Consider the following 19,441-nt stretch of genomic DNA (forward strand, 5'->3'; position numbering starts at 1 on the left):
CCACAGCGGATGTGTTGGGCGGGGCAGTGGGGCAGCTTCCCCCAGTACATGCCTGGTACTCCAGGGGGTTCCCGCTCACCCACAGCTACTCGCCAGCCAGGAAGAGCAGACCCATCCACACGTGGTCTGTCTGGGCTTCTGAGATCTGCTGTTGGGTTTGGAGTACCTCTGTCTTAGAGAGCAGGCTGGAGAGGTTACTATGGTGCTGCCTGCAGTACCCAAATCAAATCAAAGTTTATTTGTCTCATGCGCCGAATACAACAGGTGTAGGTAGACCTTACAGTGAAATGCTTACTTACAGGCTCTAACCAATAGTGCAAAAAATGTATTAGGTGAACAATAGGTAGGTAAAGAAATAAAACAACAGTAAAAAGACAGGCTACATACAGTAGCGAGGCTACATACAGACACCGGTTAGTGAGGCTGATTGAGGTAGTATGTACATGTAGATATGGTTAAAGTGACAATGCATATATGATGAACAGAGAGTAGCAGTAGCGTAAAAGAGGGGTTGGCGGGTGGTGGGACACAATGCAGATAGCCCGGTTAGCCAATGTGCGGGAGCACTGGTTGGTCGGCCCAATTGTGGTAGTATGTACATGAATGTATAGTTAAAGTGAATATGCATATTTGATAAACAGAGAGTAGCAGTAGCGTAAAAAGAGGGGTTGGGGGAGGTACACAATGCAAATAGTCCGGGTAGCAATTTGAGGACCTGTTCAGGAGTCTTATGGCTTGGTGGTAAAAACTGTTGAGAATCCTTTTTGTCCTAGACTTGGCACTCCGGTACCGCTTGCCATGCGGTAGTAGAGAGAACAGTCTATGACTGGGGTGGCTGGGGTCTTTGACAATTTTTAGGGCCGTCCTCTGACACCGCCTGGTGTAGAGGTCCTGGATGGCAGGCAGCTTAGCCCCAGTGATGTACTGGGCCGGACACACTACCCTCTGTAGTGTCTTGCGGTCAGAGGCCGAGCAATTGCCGCACCAGGCAGTGATGCAACCAGTCAGAATGCTCTCGATGTTGCAGCTGTAGATCCTTTTGAGGATCTCAGGACCCATGCCAAATCTTTTTAGAGCCTTCTTCTCCTTTACCAGGACCAGATCACTGTCACGCTTCTCCTTATATCAGAAGAAAGGGTGTACTTCAGCATAGTTCTCACATAACCGTGCAAATTTTGCATTACAACACAGTTATTTTTGCCCCCATCTGGTTGCTGAGGAGCCTACATTTTAAAGAGTAAACTTTCCCCTCCAGACAACTTCCACTCTGTAGTCAAGTCATCTCTGTATATGCCAATCCAGGTATAGGTGCCATATTTGCCCCCTACGGATTCGAGCTCATCATCATACAGCTTCTTGAAGGAGGCCAGGTCAGTGTAGTGCTCTTTGCAGTACTTCTAAGCCTGCTGCCAGGTCATTTCTTGTTTCACATAGATGTATTCCTTCTCCAGACTGGAAACAACTGCAAACAGAGCAGTAATGAGGAGCCCAGTGAAGCTGGTCTTCCTCTGTATGATGCCCCAGTGCTCAGTCCCGGTGGATGGAATCTCAAGCCTTTTCTGCTTCTGTCTATCATGTACCTGACATCAAGTACGTGTACACACCCACAAATCAGTTGACTCAGTGCCTGTGCCCGTACAGTCCACCAATCAGAGAGGTCTCTCAGTACCTGTGCCTGTTCAGCCCACCAATGAGGAAGCTTTATTTTGTGATCTGTGAAAGATAGCTGAAGCCAAATTACCTCTTTTCCTGCTAAACAAATGAAGCTCCTGAAAAGGTAAACATCACATAACCTGTCAAGTTCACAAGGAGAAGCTCAGACTCTACCCACATTGTCTTTGTAGGTCCTATTAGTAAAATTACAGAGCTCGGCACATTTTAATTTAGTCTCTACCAACTTCTTCATGTGGTCCAAGAACATTGTTGACACAATAAAGGTGATATAAGGATTCATAAAATCACCAGGAATTAGCATACAGATGATTTGGAAAATAGAGCTGTTTTAACATAGGTGTAAGAGGGTCCAGCCTGGTCTCATAGAATAGACGGAGCATAGTAAATGTAAATCCAGGACATTCAAATTAGTATGATATGTTAAGTTTGGTATTGTTACATAAGAGAAGGTTACTTTGGTTGGGGTGAATCAGTGGGCATATAACCCCAAAGGTTGCGGGCTCGAATCTCATCACGGACAACATTAGCATTTTAGCTAATTAGCAACTTGTCATCTACGTATTACTTTTAAGCTATGTTTCCACTACTTAGCATGTTAGCTAACCCTTCCCCTAATCCTAACCTCAACCCTTTAACCTAACTCATAACTTTAACCTTAACCCTAACCTCTAACTCCTAGCCTAGCTAACATTTGCCAGCTAGCTAACGTTAGTCACAACAAATTGCAATTCATAACATATCATTACAAATTGTAATTTGTAACACACAGTCTCATACAAAATGGATGATGAACATCCACAAATGAATACATACCATACGAAACATAACATATCATACTAAATGAAGTGCCTTACATTTACATAAAGAATAATATGAAATGCTCTGAGACCAGGTTGCAGCCAGCGAGGGTTGGACCAATACCACATTTCACAAGATCTAGGCAAAACACATTTAGGCTTTGTGGTCTCCAATGGTTTTGAGACTGAGACCACAATTCACTCCATCGTTGATAACAATTTTGATTTACAATATTTGCCAAGGACCAATGTACCATTTTCATTATCTTGAGTGTACTGTCCCCTAGTGGCGATTACATTTCATAGCAGATCTTTGTTCTCATTTGGAGCACATGGCCTCCTAAACCTAAAGAAAAAAAAGGGTCAGCCTTACCCATCCTCACCTTCCCCTAAATCAAAACCTGATATTACGTCCATATAGTCCAAAGTTCCATATTGCCTAAATAGAAAAGGGATAAGTTCATCACAGCCATTCTGCATTACCATAAATCCAACCTTATTTTAAGTCCACGGTTCCATAATGCATGAATAAAAACAAAAAAAGTTGTTCATGCAAAAAAATGTTTTTTGTAAAAAAATCAATGAATCCATATTTGTACTGTGTAATGCGGTGCAAATATGTATCGGGGACTACTTCAACAGGAGGTAACTTTCACTCACAGCCACGTTGTAATATTCGAGTCCTTGAACATGTTTGATTATTTCCATATAATTTATCGACCACTAGACGAACATTCTGCTTTTCTGCTTGGAGCCTTTTGAAAGTGGGGTACAGGGCACGTCGTCTCTCCACTATTTCACAAGGAAATTGTTCATTAATAGAGAATTCTTCAATTCCCTACCCTGTTGTAACAAGGCAATTTTCATTTGGTAGTGGGTAAGCATAGCTACGATCAGACGGGGCCTTTGCTCTACTCTGCCACCAAAACGGTGAGCTCTTTAAGTCAATTGTTTCCACCTGTTCGTCCGTCATTTTGAGATTACATTTCATGAACACTTGTTCACTTTGAAAATGCATCCTTAAATCATCCCTACCTTGAAATAATCCATGATCTGACATGACTGGATTGGTGAAAGATATTTGGTGGAATCCTTGCCTTCACCCGTCCAACCAGTGATTATTTCAAGAGGGGAGGATGGATGGATCATAGAGTATATATCTATCTCTATCTCTATGGGAAGGATGCCCTCTTCAAGTATTCAAACAGGTCCCTTGTCTCTCCAGCACCCTCTGTTTTGAAGGTCTCCCCAGTGTGCTATGTGTTCTGCAGGCACACAGATAGAGAGGCTGGCGCTATCCTGTTTCTCATTATATATTCCTTTAGCCAACTGAACCCCACAGCGCTGACTGACTGCTGTTTCCCTACAGCATCAATAATACAAGAGGGAGTTATTGTTCCACCACAGGCCACAGTGACACAGAATTAAAGGGCCAGGGGGGCAGGGAGGGATCCTTTCACTTTCCCCACTCAGGTTACGGGGCCTGCAGACAGCAGTCTGATACCAGGGAGCCTGCCGCTGTGGCCCAGTACAGGGCCTGATTGTGTGGCTGCAGTGACCGGAGGATGGATGTGTCTGCTGTGACAGCCCACAGAGAGGCGCTGGCTTGGCCATCTGGATAAACCTATACTCCACAGACCCAGAGTAACACAGGATGAGCCCTAGCTGAGAGAGAGCTCAAAAGAGAATTAGTCAGTGGGAGACGTGGGACAGCTAGAGAATGGGAGAGATAACCTGGGTGTGATTAATACCATCCAGATTTTCACCCTGCTTGTGCGTCAAGGTGACAGTCTTGACCCTGGGATTGTTTCAAAACAACATTGAAATCATGCCGTGCTTCTACACCTGCATTGCTTGCTGTTTGGGGTTTTAGGCTGGGTTTCTGTACAGCACTTTGAGATATCAGCTGATGTACGAAGGGCTATATAAATACATTTGATTTAAAATTTGATTTGATTTGATCAACATATTAGATGCAAAGAACTATTGAAATATAGCAAAACAAGTTTGTTTTATTCTTTCCTAAAGTGGGTTGTTTCACATATCATGGGGAAATCTAAACCTTTTTATAGTAAATGCCCTGATAGAAGGGACCACCTCTACAGTATGACATAGTCATAGAGGTTTGTTAAAGTTGATTTTGTTTATACACATGCACATAGCTTCGTACAGACAACACTTAATCCATTGTCCTGTCCTCCATTGTGTTAAACTCACCTTAGAAAACAGTTAGCTGGCACAAGATAGGGGGATACCACTGAAATATGAGGCTAAACTATGGTCCTAATTCATCCAACTGGATCTCAGGGTCTGGGTGAGCAGGTGCACAAAACAAGATAAACATAGAGAGGGAGAGTAGGAGTGGGAGGGGCTGACAGGGAAACACAGAGAGGGAGAGTAGGAGTGGGAGGGGCTGCCAGGGAAACACAGAGAGGGAGAGTAGGAGTGGGAGGGGCTGACAGGGAAACACAGAGAGGGAGAGTAGGAGTGGGAGGGGCTGACAGGGAAACACAGAGAGGGAGAGTAGGAGTGGGAGGGGCTGACAGGGAAACACAGAGAGGGAGAGTAGGAGTGGGAGGGGCTGACAGGGAAACACAGAGAGGGAGAGTAGGAGTGGGAGGGGCTGACAGGGAAACACAGAGAGGGAGAGTAGGAGTGGGAGGGGCTGACAGGGAAACACAGAGAGGGAGAGTAGGAGTGGGAGGGGCTGACAGGGAAACACAGAGAGGGAGAGTAGGAGTGGGAGGGGCTGACAGGGAAACACAGAGAGGGAGAGTAGGAGTGGGAGGGGCTGACAGTGAAACACAGAGAGGGAGAGTAGGAGTGGGAGGGGCTGACAGGGAAACACAGAGAGGGAGAGTAGGAGTGGGAGGGGCTGACAGGGAAACACAGAGAGGGAGAGTAGGAGTGGGAGGGGCTGACAGGGAAACAGAGAGGGAGAGTAGGAGTGGGAGGGGCTGACAGGGAAACACAGAGAGGGAGAGAAGTTGAAAGTGAGAGAGAGAGAAAAGAGGTAATATAACGTTGTTTTAGTGCACATTTATACCTGGAACTTATATTGTATTCACAAAGCCTAATAAACACATTTTCAAGGATTTGAAGAACTGAATGGAGCGTCATTGGTGAGTACAAACAATTATAATTCTCTTTATACTCCTTTTGAACTCCTATTGCAGATGTCTGCTGTTTAGTATTTTTGGGACATCAAACAAATCCCAAGTATATGGATAGAGATGCATAGGTGGCAAATGTTAACCTATCTTCATATTCTCATAATGTCTAAAAAGAAAAGAGAATATTTCTGGATAGATAAACAACTTATTTAGTGCCAGTATTTGAAATCCTTTTGTGCATATTTCAAAGTCTCACTCAAAACGGCTTCAAGTTCATAGAAAGGATAAAGAATATACCTCAGTTGATTGAAATCCATGGAAATACAACTCTATTGTGAGAGGGAAGGTGCTCAGGTGACGTTGACCTGTCATTAAGGTTTAATGTCCACTCTACAATGAAACACTCTACTCCCTGTGTCCACCCCACTGAACCCAACCCATTGCCAGAGGAAGGCTGTAACAGGGGATGCAGTCCAAACTCAGGGATATGACATCACTCAGGCTTATGCCACAGACGTGACATCACTGTGACATCATCAGCACTGGCTTGGAGGTGATAGAGAAGATGGCAGTGTTTAGGGTCGTGCGCATCGCATTGTTGGTTGTTTTACTGGGAAATACATCAACCAAGAGTTCAGGTGAGGAGACTATCTTACAATTTCTTGTTATGATGTAGTCTAATGGTGTGATGATGCCTTGATATTAATCATGTTTGCTGTATCATGCTCAAAATATGGCTTTGCAACATCACTTCCAGCAAGTACAAAAGAGGAACAAAGAGAGCCCATTTTCAAGGAGTTAGTATCAATATTGCATAAAGGAGGGTGGTGGTATCCTAGCAAAGAGTCTGCCTCCCCGGAGAGAACCCAAGACCAGCAGGTCCACAGCGTGGTGAGGAGCATCATGGGAAGTCTGAAGACCCTGGGCCTCCTGCCCAGTAAGAGCATGGGCCTCCCCTCCCTCCAGAAGCCTGTGGACAGGCACCGTCTGTCAGGCTTCCTCTACAATATCTCCATGTACCTCCAGGAGATGGGTGCTGAGATGGAGGAGCGACAGCTCGTCTCTGACGAGGAACAACTGTGGGAGAAGGTATTGCAGTCCTTTATCCAGTCAGAGGGGGGCGCTGCGCTGAGCCAGTGGGACAGCCGGGAGCCCCCCAGGCCCAGCGTCAGACTCCAGGACTGGTTCCTGTCCCTGAGAGGCAGCCCTCACTTGGACGGGCTACTGGGGCTTCTGCAGAGCCTTATGTCCCTGTCTGAGCGGCAACCCCACAGGCCCCTGCTTGACTTCCTGTCCCAGAACTGGAGGACAGTGAGTGCTCTGCTGGAGGTGGCCCTGCAGGCGCTGGTCAGCGGGACCTATGGCCAGGCCAGCGCCGGGCTGCAGGGCTTCATCTGTGCACTTAGGGGCCACAGTGAATGTGCCTTCAGTGTCAGCTGGCTAACACAGTTCCTCCGCTTCATGGAGACACGCAACTGGAAGCCCGTGGTGAACCTGCACCCTGCGGGGATGGGGGCCGATCAGAGAGGGGGCTTGGCTGCTTTTGAGCACCTGAAACCTTTCAGCATGCCCCCCAAGGTCCTGAGAGAGGAGGGGTTGTCTGGGAATGCCACTCAAGGCAACGTTGGGGACAGAAGGGGCATGGGGGGAGACCTGGACTCCCTTCATACACTGCTCCTGCAGGCTTTATCACGCTCCGATGGGGGGCAGAGGGCGGGGCAGCTGGCAGAGCAAAACCCTGCCCTGCTGCAGGGTTTGGACGGCCTCAGAAGGGGATTCTTGCACAGGGTGGGCAGCTCAGTGTACGGCAACCTGAGGAGAAAGGTGTCCCGTGTTACCATGGCGCTGCTTGATGATGTCAGTAGCGTGGTGGACGTGCCACAGCCCAAACATAAGGGCAGATGCTCCGTAGGTGAGTCCATGATGCTCACCATCACCAAAAGGTTGGGGTCAGTTCCATTTCAATTTAGTCAATTCAGTGGATGAGCTTTAAATTCAATTCAATTCAATGTTCCTATTTCTTTCCTTGAGGATTTTGAGATTTCACTGAATTCAACTGGAATTGTGCCTCGACCCTGGTGGCTAGCTATACTAAACAAAAATATAAACTCAACATGCAACAATTTAAAATATTTTACTGAGTTACACTTCATTGAATGAAATCAGTCAATTGAAATAAATTCATTAAAAAAAAAAAATCTAAAAAAAAATTAGGCCATAATCTATGGATTTCACATAACTGGGCAGGGACGCAGCCCTGGGAGGGCATAGGCCCACCCACATGGGAGCCAGGCCCAGCCAATCAGAATTAGTTCTTCCCCACAAAAGGGCTTTTTACAGACAGAAATAATCTCAGATGTGGCGGTCCTGGGCTAGCGTGGTCACACGTGGGCTGTGGTTGTGAGGCCGGTTGGATTTAATTGAACCTTTATTTAACTAGGCAAGTCAGTTAAGAACAAATACTTATTTACAATGACGGCCTACCCCAGACGACGCTGGGCCAATTGTGCACCACCCTATGGGACTCCCAATCATGGCCGGATGTGATACAGCCTGGATTCAAACCAGGGACTGTACTGACGACTCTTGCACTGAGATGCAGTGCTTTAGACTGCTGCGCCACTCAGGATGGTCTGCTAAATTCTCTAAAACTATGTTGGAGGCAGCTTATGGTAGATAACTTAACATTCAATTATCTGGCAACAGCTCTGTTGATATTCCTGCAGTCAGCATGCCAAATGCACACTCTCTCAAAAGAGACATCTGTGGCATTGTGCTGTATGACAAAACTGCACATTTGATTGTTACCAGCACAAGGTGCACCTGTGTAATTAATGATCATGCTGTTTAATAAGCTTCTTGATATGACACATCTATCCAAGTGGATAGATTATTTTGGCTAAGGAGAAATGCTCACTAACAGGGATTTAAAGAAATTTATGCACAACATTTGAGAGAAATAAGCTTTTTGTGCATATGGAACATTTCTGGGATCTTTTATTTCAGCTCATGAAAAATGGGACCAACACTTAACATGTTGCGTTTATATCTTTGTCCAGTATACCTGCTCTTACTTTTACTGTTCTTATAAAACACGTCAGAGACGGGTCATACATGTTGATCAAAGTCTCTTGAATTTCATTTCCATTCATACTAAGCTGATAATATGTCTCAAACAGCTCTTACTCATTAGTCATGAATGATTTAGAGTGAAACATATGACACATGAGAGTGTTTGGACTGACACTGCTTTAAAATCATAATGGCCATGTTAGTCATTGAGAGGATCGGTGTTACCCTGCATCCCATGCCCTAGCTAATCTCTTTGTCCTCTCATTGATGCCAGTAACACTATCTCCTGGGCATTGTGAGCCCATCTATGCTGTTACATCAGGCCTGATTGTATGGTGCAAATCGCTTTTTCCACCATTGATCTACCATAATATTCACTAGCTCTCTTACACTGTCTGTGATTTTCCATTAAAGTCCCTTTTATCCATCTTTGCAAAGGTGACCTGAGACAGCTAATCTTATGGTAAGTAATCGAGAAAAAAACTAAGCTTATAGTATAAACTACAGTAAGGACAAATATATCATACATCATGATGGTTTCATTTGATAATTGTCCCTCACAAAGAATATGAGGTTAATAGAAAATATGTTTTTTGTCATATCATAGTTCACCATTCTCTCTCCCCTTGTCTGTGACTTGTAGGGGGATCAGACATAATATCACGTGGAATGCTCAGGCTCTGGGCTTCAACTCGCAGGGCCCTCCCAGCACCCCATCCTTCCTCTCCTGCCCCTCCATAGAGGGTGAGAGAGGGGACCCCAGACCCCCACCACGCCCCTCTCGCCCTAGACCAGCCCTGTCACCCCGCAGGGTGCCCAAACAGAAACAACCACCCAGCTCAACCCCAGTACCCCGCCGTTCCCGTCTCCTCAAGCCCCAGTCTGAGGCAGTAGAAGTTGGCCACAGCCACCTGAGAGAGATGGGGTACTCTGCCTCAGCAGAGATCCTGGAAGCAGCGTGTAACGCCTCTATCCCAGGCCTTACAGGTGTGTCCAACTTCACTGTGTTCCTCTACTGTAACCTGTTTGACGGGGACGATGGGTCTGTGGACCCGGAGGTTGGTCAGGTAGGACCCGACCTACACGCCACATGTTCTGACGCTGCCTGGTACCTGTCTGCAGCCGAGGATGACTTCTTGTGGGTCCACGTCTGCAGCGAGTTCTTCACCCACCAGTTCAACAACACTGTGTGTGCCAACTCCTCCTTTTGGCTGCAGAGAGCACACCAGGTACAGTCCATGATTAAACCCCACTTCTGAATGCAAAAGAGTTGGGTTCTCAACTCACTTTTTTAACTTCTCCACAATGTCTAACTACATTCTGCCTGTGATGTTTGCAGGCTGCAGACATGAAGGACTACCACTACTTCAACCAGTCCAGTATAGGTGACCTGTGTGTGCAGCTGTCAGGGGAGGTGGTGGAGGGCGGAGGCAGCCCAGGGCCTGACGAAGCCTGCCTGGCCCAACTGGGCACCAGGTCTCTCAGCGCCCAGGACTTCAGACGCTGCTTCCTGCCCAACATTTCTGCTCTGGTCTCAGCTCTGTGTGGCAGCGAGTCCCCTGAAGCCCGTCCCTCCTACACATCCCTTTCGGAGGGCAGCTGGGCTGCAGAGTACTGCTCCAGGCTTCACAACTCCTCCCACCCTGAATCCATAGAAGACACATGTAACTACAGGAAGTGGAGCCTGCAGCATTTCACCAACGCCACCCTACTGGAGCTCTGTGGCAGTACAGAGGGGCTGAGGGAGTATGTTTGTAGCAATGCCACCCTCTACCGCCAGCTACTCTCAGCCTATCCTCAGCTCTCTGACCTTTGCGTTGACTTGGATGTAGAACAAGAGGACAGGAAGTGCTTCCTCCAGTGGTTCTTTGACATGCTCCCGGCGCCGTACGACTTTGACACATCACAGCTATGTGTGAGTCCTGCTCCGCTGCTGGTGGAGGCACTGCACAGGCTGAGTGTGTGTGAGGTGGATGGGGGTGAGCGAGGAAGCTGGGTGGGGGCTGTGGGGTATGTGCTGAGGGTATTGGACTTTGTGGTGGGGCTCTCGGCAGGGCTGGATGAGGGGGAGGGGGAGGTGAGGCAGGGCCTGGGTCAGGCCATCCTCCTCTCCAGTCTCCTTGACAACGCCTCATTCTGGGCGACTCTGCGTCCTGACGCATCACTGAGCGTGCTCCAAACCGTGGGCTTGTTCCTGCGCAGGGAGCAGAGCGCAGCTCTCAAAGAGGACCTGCTCAGCTGCTTCAGTGTAAGCCACATACCTTATACACAGAACACATACACATAAACATAGACACATGAAGGTAATGTGAATGCCTCCTCTGTTCTGACAGCCTGTATTATGGGACCTCATTGAGAGAGAGGACAACTCCTCTGCCCTCAGAGTCCTAATGCAGGTACTGTACACCTTTATAAAATGGTTAGTTGGGATCTTAGATGCAGATTGACTGGTTACCTGTATTAAGGTGAACATTGTTTTCTCTCCAGGAGTACCTCCAAATGCCCAGGGAGAGTATCCGCACACTGGTGATGTCAGCAGAGAAAGATGCAGTGAAGAGGTTTCTGTCTCACATGCACCAGAGCTGGGACCAGCTGCACGTAGAGACCACTCAGGTTTGTCCTCAACACTCTCAGTTTAGCAATGGATGCTGGAAAGTAGGGATGTTACTGCTACTGTCAATAAAGACCACTGTCTCCCCCAGTCCTCTCAGAGAGAACTGCAGGCCATGGAGACCATGACGTCCGCCTTCATCCACAAGTTCCCTCGTGTGACCCCTGACCTCTTCGTCGACCTATCACAGTTTATACCTTTCATGTCCGTCTCTGACATCATGAGCTTCCCCACCTCCCTGATGGTCAACACCAGCGTGTGAGTTACTAGGCCTGAGCTGCCATTTTAAGCCAAAGGTCAAAGGTAATCGTGTTGACTGGTTCTGTGTTGAATCATAGGTTGATGGCGATCCGTGACCACAGCACAGAGATGAAGTCTCCACAGAAACAGGCGTTTGTGAAGAGGCTCCTGCAGTCCAGTGTGGTGGGAGATGTCCCTTCCTGGCCACCGTACTTCCTCAGCTCCATCCTCCCACTGCTCCCACACCTCCCAGTCAGCCAATTTCAGCAGCTGACATCAGACCAGGTTACACATCTCATTCCTTATCTACTCTACAGATATTTTCATTTAGTATTGTGTACTGCATTGGCATTACTCTGTCATCATGTCCCTCCTTAAGCTGAGTCCCCTGGTGGAGTTTCTGGGAAACACTAGTCTGGATGGAACAAGGGGTCGTCATGTTCTACGGACTCTATTCATTAAAAAAAGGAACTTCACCAGTGATAACATATCAAGGTAGGGTCTTTTGTCTCAAGTTGTAACCTATTCCGCATATAGTGCTCTAGTTCTGACCAGAGCCACAGTGTCCCTTTGTGCAGTTACCAGTGCATTATACCAGAGAGACGAGGGCATTATTTTTCAACAGGCTGGGAGTTCTGGTTTGTTACCTGAAACCAGAGGAGCTGCGTCCGTTTCTGCTGGCTTCCCCTGTGTCCTCTGCTCTTTGGCAACAGCTAGCTCTCTGTGTGTCTGAGGGACTCATCAGTGCTTCAGGCAGGGTGAGAGAGAATTGCATGTAAAAAATTGGGATGTACTCCAAAAGTTCCAAGTTCATTTTGACAATTTTTTCCTCCAACACACCTGTTAGGATATCAGTAAAAATATCAGTATTGCCATTTGTATATGTATACAGTCCAAATCATATGTGAGGGGCTCTGACCCTGTCGATCCTGCTCTTGCCATGTTCAGCTGTCTCTCTGGCTGGTCCAGGCGGTGCGGCCTCTGAACGCCAGCACTCTACCTCCTCCAGCACTGGCCACCCTCAGGGGCCTACTGCCCCAGCTAGGGGCTTCCTTCCTGCAGTCACTGCCCTCACTACAGCTCTTGGACCTGCTAACACAACCAGGTCTGCCCAGCTTCTCCCCAGCACAGGTCAGCACTGCATGGACTATGCCTACACACTGAATCTACCAGTATGTTGTTTTCTGCTGAGCGAACATTACATGTTGTTTTTAACTTCCCCCAGGCTTTCCAGATATTATCCAAAATTTCACAAGACACAAATGTAAGTAAAGGCTTATTAGTGACCTCTTCAGTTATGTTTTAATCTACACAGCTTGTTGTGCATTCTTACGAGGCCATATTTCCATGGTGATCCTCTCCTTGTCAGCTCACCATGGATACACTGTGCAGGCTGAAGCCCTTACTGCCTGGCCTGTCCCCTGCTGTGCTCAGAGGCATACACTGGTCTGAGATCAGTGGAACCACTCACTGCCAATGCTGGAGCACTCTACTGCCTGACCTGAAGCCTGCCCATAGAGCCATGCTCCACAGGGCACTGCAGGAGGTAAGGTGCTCTTGTTTCTCTGTGGGGAGATGACTTTCTCCTCTCTGCCAAACGGTTCTTTATTCATCATTTCCAGTGGCTCTACATTGTCTTTCTTACCACACTGAGAGCAAATGATGACACAGTAAAGATATGGTGGAATGTAAATGCTAACAAACCAATTACTGTGTCATCATTTGCTCTCAGTGGGTCAATCATTATACGCCTAAACGGCTAGTCATTGTGAATTTACAGTACAGTACTTAACCTATTACCAATTACTATTACTCAGGCACATATTCAATTGTTTATTCCATTGCTTAAAAAAAGGCTTTGGCCAGCAACTCAAGGAACTTCACAGCGCAGATCCAATGTCTCCTGCCGTTTGTGCCCCTGAGGGAGCTGATAGAGGTTCTGGATGGAGAGACATTCCTGAGAGATATGAGCCTGTACAGAGACCTGCCCTGGTCCCCCCAACAGGTGCACATCCATCTCCACTATGCTCCGTCTGAACATACAACACTACTTAAACGCCCACTCCTTTGGCTATGGTATAGCATCATTACTGTTGTTGCTCTAGAGGGAAAGCCATGCTGCCAGTGTGGGCCTGGGCTCCCATTAATCTGCAAATCATTGGTATTGCTTCAGATGAGCCATTCAGGATATTAATACCCCATACGCCTCAGCCGTCATCAAGCAAATTGGTTTGGATGTAGTACAATAGTCAGGAGGGGGAATATAAATGAGTAATGCCTACCCTAAATAGATTAGATTCCTTTCACCACCTCTTTTCTCTCTCACACACACTCTGTCTTTCTGAAATATATAGGCTCAGCTCCTTTTCAAGAGGACCCATCAATCTGAAATCATTACCAGAGACACTGTAGAGTAAGTCAAATGTTATTAGGTGTCATGAGTATGTGCTGTGTTATTGAATATCATGTGATATTCATGCAAATCATTACATGACAACATTGGAGTCTCAGTCAGTACCCAGTTTCATTAGGTTTCCTTCACCTGGATTACAAATGCAATGCAGTCTTCCAGATACAATTTATTCACACAATCATCTATTTGGTCTTTAGGGACTTGGGTCATATTGCTGGTGGAATGAGCTGTGATTGGCTAAAGCTTTGGACCAATGAAACTGATTTTTCAGAGTTGCTTCAGTTTGTCAGTGAGTTGCCAGGAGGGGTGAGACCAGCTCTGGTGAGGAACCACAAGCAACCCACATGGTATCCCTCGTGTCACCCTCCCCTCCTCTTTCATCTATATTTAGATACATCTTTCTTTGTCTATAGCATTTTATCTACCATTTCAAATATCAAGAAAAGTATTCATGGAATTATTCATAGCTTCCTATTTCATACTAGTTTGTTCAGATGTTTTGTGTTTTGCTACCAGAGGAAATGCGTTGTAGAGGAGCTGCGGAAAAGACCAGAGGAAGACCTGGATGGTATAAGCCCCTGGTTTGCTGCAGAATTACCGTACGATATCATTCACTCCAAAATATATTGTAGAAATGGTCCAACATTTAATCTTTCTCTATACAAGATGAATCTAACCAGATTCCTGCTGTCGCAGGGTGAACCTGATTGAGAGCCTGTCTAATACTTCACTGACAGCCGTCCTGGCTCACATTCAGCAGCACTTTGTGGACTTCCTCAAGCTGCCCCGTCATAAGCAGATGGCCTTAGCAGAAAAGGCCATCACTGTGCTGGTGAGGAGAGACTATAATATTATTAGCACAAAATCCTCCTGATTAATAAAACATACACACAATTCATCCAAACATAATGATACAGGGTTGCATGGCATTACAATACTTAATAATCAGCTAAATGGATTGTGCTTTGTTGTCATCTGTAGTCATTACCTGCAGTAATTATACCTTAGTAACTGTTATGGTGTGTCCACCCAGGGCAACTCTCAGGGCCTGGCCGAGGGGGAGCTCAGGGGGGCCTCTGTGGACCTCCTGGGGCCCCTGTTGCCCTTCCTGGACAGGGACACCCTGGGGCTGGTGGACAGAGGGGCCCTGGGGCTGCGGCTGGATGAGCTGAGGGGGTACTGCCTGCCCTGGGACACCCTGAAGGACATGGCTGCTCTGCTTACTGGGAGAGACCTGCTGGGGTGAGAGACAGCTGGGTCTGTTTTAGGAGATGGTAGAGTGGGAGACCTGGGGTGGTTGTGAGCTGGTTATGGCAGCACTGGGCTTGTGGGTATGTCATGTATGCATTTATAACAGAAATCTGGTGTGTGTATGTGTGTGTTTATTGTAGAGAGGCATCGGCCTGGACGGTTGGGGATGTGGAGCTTGTTGGCAGACTGTTATTTACTCTCTCTCCAAAACAGATCAACTCCATCCCACTGGTGAGGGCTCCAATGGGCGAAACATCAAATTATAATGACTATCACTTTATCATTGGGATATGACTAATAAAGCCCTACAGTACTGTATGTGTGTACTTTTAGCAGGATGTGCTAAGTGTGTTTTACTACCATATATCAGTTGGTGCTGAGTGCAGACACGGTGGAGGAGGTTCTGGCAGGTCAGTGGCGCTGGGAGAACAGTGATGTGGGTCAGGTCTGTGCGTCCCAGTGTGTGGACCAGCATGGCCAGAGAGAGAGGATCCACAGCCTCATACGAGGGGTCGTCAGAGCACAGAGCAGGAGGAGAAAAGGTCATCATTGATCCACTCTCTATATCACAAATGTATCATACCCACTAGCTCTGAAGGGAAAGCTTGATGATAATGCATTGTGGTTCTAAACTCATTACGGTCTCATGTCATCTATCCAGTGCCAGTCCCAAGCTGTGGTGACATAAGAGGCACCTTCCCCTCAGCATGGACAGCCAATCAGCTGAGCCGGATGGCGGGGGAGGAGTTGAGGCAGTGCACAGAGGTCATAGGTCAGGACGCTTCACTGAGCCCTGACCGGCGCAGAGCACTGTGGGTAAAGCTCAGGCAGGTTAGTTTTAGAATATCGGAGACGTTTTGGTTTTCATCACTGCCTGCTAAAGATTGGAAATGTGGAAATGTGTTGTGTATCTTGTGCACTATCCTTCACCCTCCTCCAGGCCTACAGTCCAGTTAGAGGCCTGAGGCCAGAGCAGGTCCTGGGGCTGGGCTGTCTGGTCACTGAGCTGGGGGAGAGGGAGCTCCAGGACACTAACCTGACTGACCTGGGTGTCCTGGCCTACCTGGGGGCTCTGACCGACTGGAGCCCAAAAAAGGTGACGACGCTCCCATATTCCAATCTCACGTGTGATATTTGTAGTGTGGAGGGTTGCCCACTTCTGGTGTAGGTTGTTTGACTCTCCAACCCTGTGTCTTGTATCAGATGAGAGCAGCAGTTGTTGGTGTGATGCGGAAGCGGAAGTTGAAGGTGGAGCAGCTCGGAGCTGTAGAAGTGGCTTCTCTAGGACACCTGCTCTGTGGTTTCACACTGTCAGAGATCAACAGACTGGACCCCTACAACCTCAGGTCAGTCATGTATTAGAAATACACACTTTATTTTAACCACAGAAATATTAGGTTACATACCTTGTGAATAAAGCTCAGCCTATAGTGCAAAAGGCAAAAATGTCATTTTTTGCTGTCTGATTCCACTTGGTGATAATGCTTCCATCAACCCAGTCCTAATGAGTCCTCCTCCTGTTTGACTGACAGCATGGCTACTCTGTTCCTGAGGGAGCTGGCCCTGCCGTGTTCAGAGCAGCAGATGGAGGCTCTGACTGCCCGTCTCTCCAGTCCTCAGGCCTTTGGCCCCGTCAGTACCTGGGGCCCAGAGGTCTTCACTGAGATCGGCACACTAGCAGGTACAGCTGTTCAAATGGGGCAGGGGTTTAAACTCAGAAATCCTTGTTGTAAATTCAGTATATTTGATCCTTAAATCTAAGGAATAGTTAGTTAGTAGTGACCGGTGAATCCACCCCTCTCGCACGCACACTCATTTCATGAGTCCTCTCTCCCTCCCTCTCTCTCTCTGTCCAGCGGGTCTGGAGGACATGGTTCTATCTGCTCTGGTACAGGAGCAGGTGGAGGGGCTCATACCCGACGCTATCGCCCTGATTCCCCCCACAAAGATGGCTGTGAGTCTCTCTCTGGTTCACCTCAGGATACTTAAGAGCTGGTTTGGATAATGCTGTTTACATAATGCTCTCCAAACCACATCCCATTTTGTTAGTTGATGCACGATGTGTGTGTGTCTGTCAGGTGGTATTCAGTGCGGTCCAGTTGTCATGGCTGAATGTGGAGCAGGCGTGGGTGGTCACAGAGAAGCAGTGGGCGGAGCTGAACAGTGGGCAGAGACATGCCTTGGGCCTGGCGCAGTATGAGGGGGATGTCCTGTTAGAGCACAGAGGTACTAGCATACCAATATCATCATAATGTCATGTTTAACAGTAACTATATGGTATGATGTGTTTTGTTTGCGTCCATAGGGAGGAATGTGGCCCCGGCAACACGGTCAGCTGACAGCCTCACTGTGTGCTTATTGTCTCTATGCTGTATGTTATGGCAACTATCGTAAAACACACAGTAACCCATTTGTATTTATTTGTTCTTTGACCTTTTATCGAATTGTAACATTTGTACTTAAAAATAAACCGAACATTTTGAACTGTGTTCCATTTGTATCCTGGAATGAACCCTTCACCTCATGCTATTCTAAAGCCTGTCATACTCTGCATGCATCATTCTGATGCGTCTGTGTGTTTGGGATTATGCTACTCTGTTACTGTGGTTACAGTGTGGAGGGCATTCATTAAATTCAATATAAAAGCACCTCTCGGAAAATAGGGCAGTAGGACACAATTCAGAGAATTAGATGCAATATGGTGACGGCAAGCACCTCATTTTGTATAGTAGACAACAATTACTAGTCGATCCCCAAGTTTAATTTGAATGTATTGATATATGCAGTGGGGAGAACAAGTATTTGATAACCTGCAAAATCAGCAGTATTTCCTACTTACAAAGCATGTAGAGGTCTGTCATTTTTATCATAGGTACACTTCAACTGTGAGAGACGGAATCTAAAACAAAAATCCAGAAAATCACATTGTATGATATTTAAGTAATAATTAGCATTTTATTGCATGACATACTGTAAGTATTTGATACATCAGAAAATAAGAACTTAATATTTGGTACAGAAACCTTTGTTTGCAATTACAGAGATCATACGTTTCCTGTAGTTCTTGACCAGGTTTGCACACACTGCAGCAGGGATTTTGTCCCACTCCTCCATACAGACCTTCTCCAGATCCTTCAGGTTTCGGGGCTGTCGCTGGGCAATACAGACTTTCAGCTCCCTCCAAAGATTTTATTGGGTTCAGGTCTGGAGACTGGCTAGGCCACTCCAGGACCTTGAAATGCTTCTTACGGAGCCACTCCTTAGTTGTCCTGGCTGTGTGTTTCAGGTCGTTGTCATGCTGGAAGACCCAGCCACAACCCATCTTCAATGCTCTTACAGAGGGAAGGAGGTTGTTGGCCAAGATCTCACGATACATGGCCCCATCCATCCTCCCCTCAATACGGTGCAGTCGTCCTGTCCCCTTTGCAGAAAGCATCCCCAAAGAATGATGTTTCCATCTCCATGCTTCACGGTTGGGATGGTATTCTTGGGGTTGTACTCATCCTTCTTCTTTCTCCAAACACGGCGAGTGGAGTTTAGACCAAAAAGCTCTATTTCTGTCTCATCAGACCACATGACCTTCTCCCATTCCTCCTCTGGATCATCCAGATGGTCATTGGCAAACTTCAGACGGGCCTGGACATGCGCTGGCTTGAGCAGGGGGACCTTGCGTGCGCTGCAGGATTTTAATCCATGACGGCGTAGTGTGTTACTAATGGTTTTCTTTGATACTGTGGTCCCAGCTCTCTTCAGGTCATTGACCAGGTCCTGCCGTGTAGTTCTGGGCTGATCCCTCACCTTCCTCATGATCATTGATGCCCCACGAGGTGAGATCTTGCATGGAGCCCCAGACCGAGGGTGATTGACCATCATCTTGAACTTCTTCCATTTTCGAATAATTGCGCCAACAGTTGTTGCCTTTTCACCAAGCTGCTTGCCTATTGTCCTGTAGTCCATCCCAGCCTTGTGCAGGTCTACAATTTTATACCTGATGTCCTTACACAGCTCTCTGGTCTTGGCCATTGTGGAGAGGTTGGAGTCTGTTTGATTGAGTGTGTGGACAGGTGTCTTTTATACAGGTAACAAGTTCAAACAGGTGCAGTTAATACAAGTAATGAGTGGAGAACAGGAGGGCTTCTTAAATTAAAGAAAAACTAACAGGTCTGTGAGAGCTGGAATTCTTACTGGTTGGTAGGTGATCAAATACTTATGTCATGCAATTAAATGCAAATGAATTACTTAAAAATCATACAATGCGATTTTCTGGATT

General features: G+C 47.0%; 1 protein-coding gene across 1 annotated transcript; it reads left to right on the forward strand.

Annotated features, from left to right (window-relative positions):
• The first annotated feature begins 5,448 nt into the window (after positions 1–5,448).
• On the forward strand, positions 5,449–17,679 carry LOC115112298 (stereocilin-like). The gene is made up of 30 exons (XM_029639265.2): positions 5,449–5,593; positions 6,032–6,222; positions 6,342–7,496; positions 9,095–9,119; positions 9,300–9,885; positions 9,996–10,904; positions 10,990–11,052; positions 11,144–11,269; positions 11,359–11,525; positions 11,606–11,792; positions 11,887–12,002; positions 12,133–12,265; positions 12,456–12,638; positions 12,733–12,771; positions 12,877–13,053; positions 13,363–13,512; positions 13,862–13,920; positions 14,118–14,241; positions 14,437–14,519; positions 14,617–14,752; positions 14,954–15,162; positions 15,312–15,402; positions 15,542–15,713; positions 15,833–16,002; positions 16,112–16,267; positions 16,375–16,517; positions 16,704–16,852; positions 17,028–17,125; positions 17,250–17,397; positions 17,477–17,679. Exons 2-30 carry the CDS (start codon positions 6,150–6,152, stop codon positions 17,563–17,565), a joined length of 5,916 nt encoding a protein of 1,971 aa, XP_029495125.2. The 5' UTR covers positions 5,449–5,593; positions 6,032–6,149; the 3' UTR covers positions 17,566–17,679.
• Positions 17,680–19,441: the final 1,762 nt, after the last annotated feature.

The sequence above is a fragment of the Oncorhynchus nerka genome, linkage group LG28 (assembly GCF_034236695.1).
Source record: "Oncorhynchus nerka isolate Pitt River linkage group LG28, Oner_Uvic_2.0, whole genome shotgun sequence".
NCBI lineage: Eukaryota > Metazoa > Chordata > Actinopteri > Salmoniformes > Salmonidae > Oncorhynchus > Oncorhynchus nerka.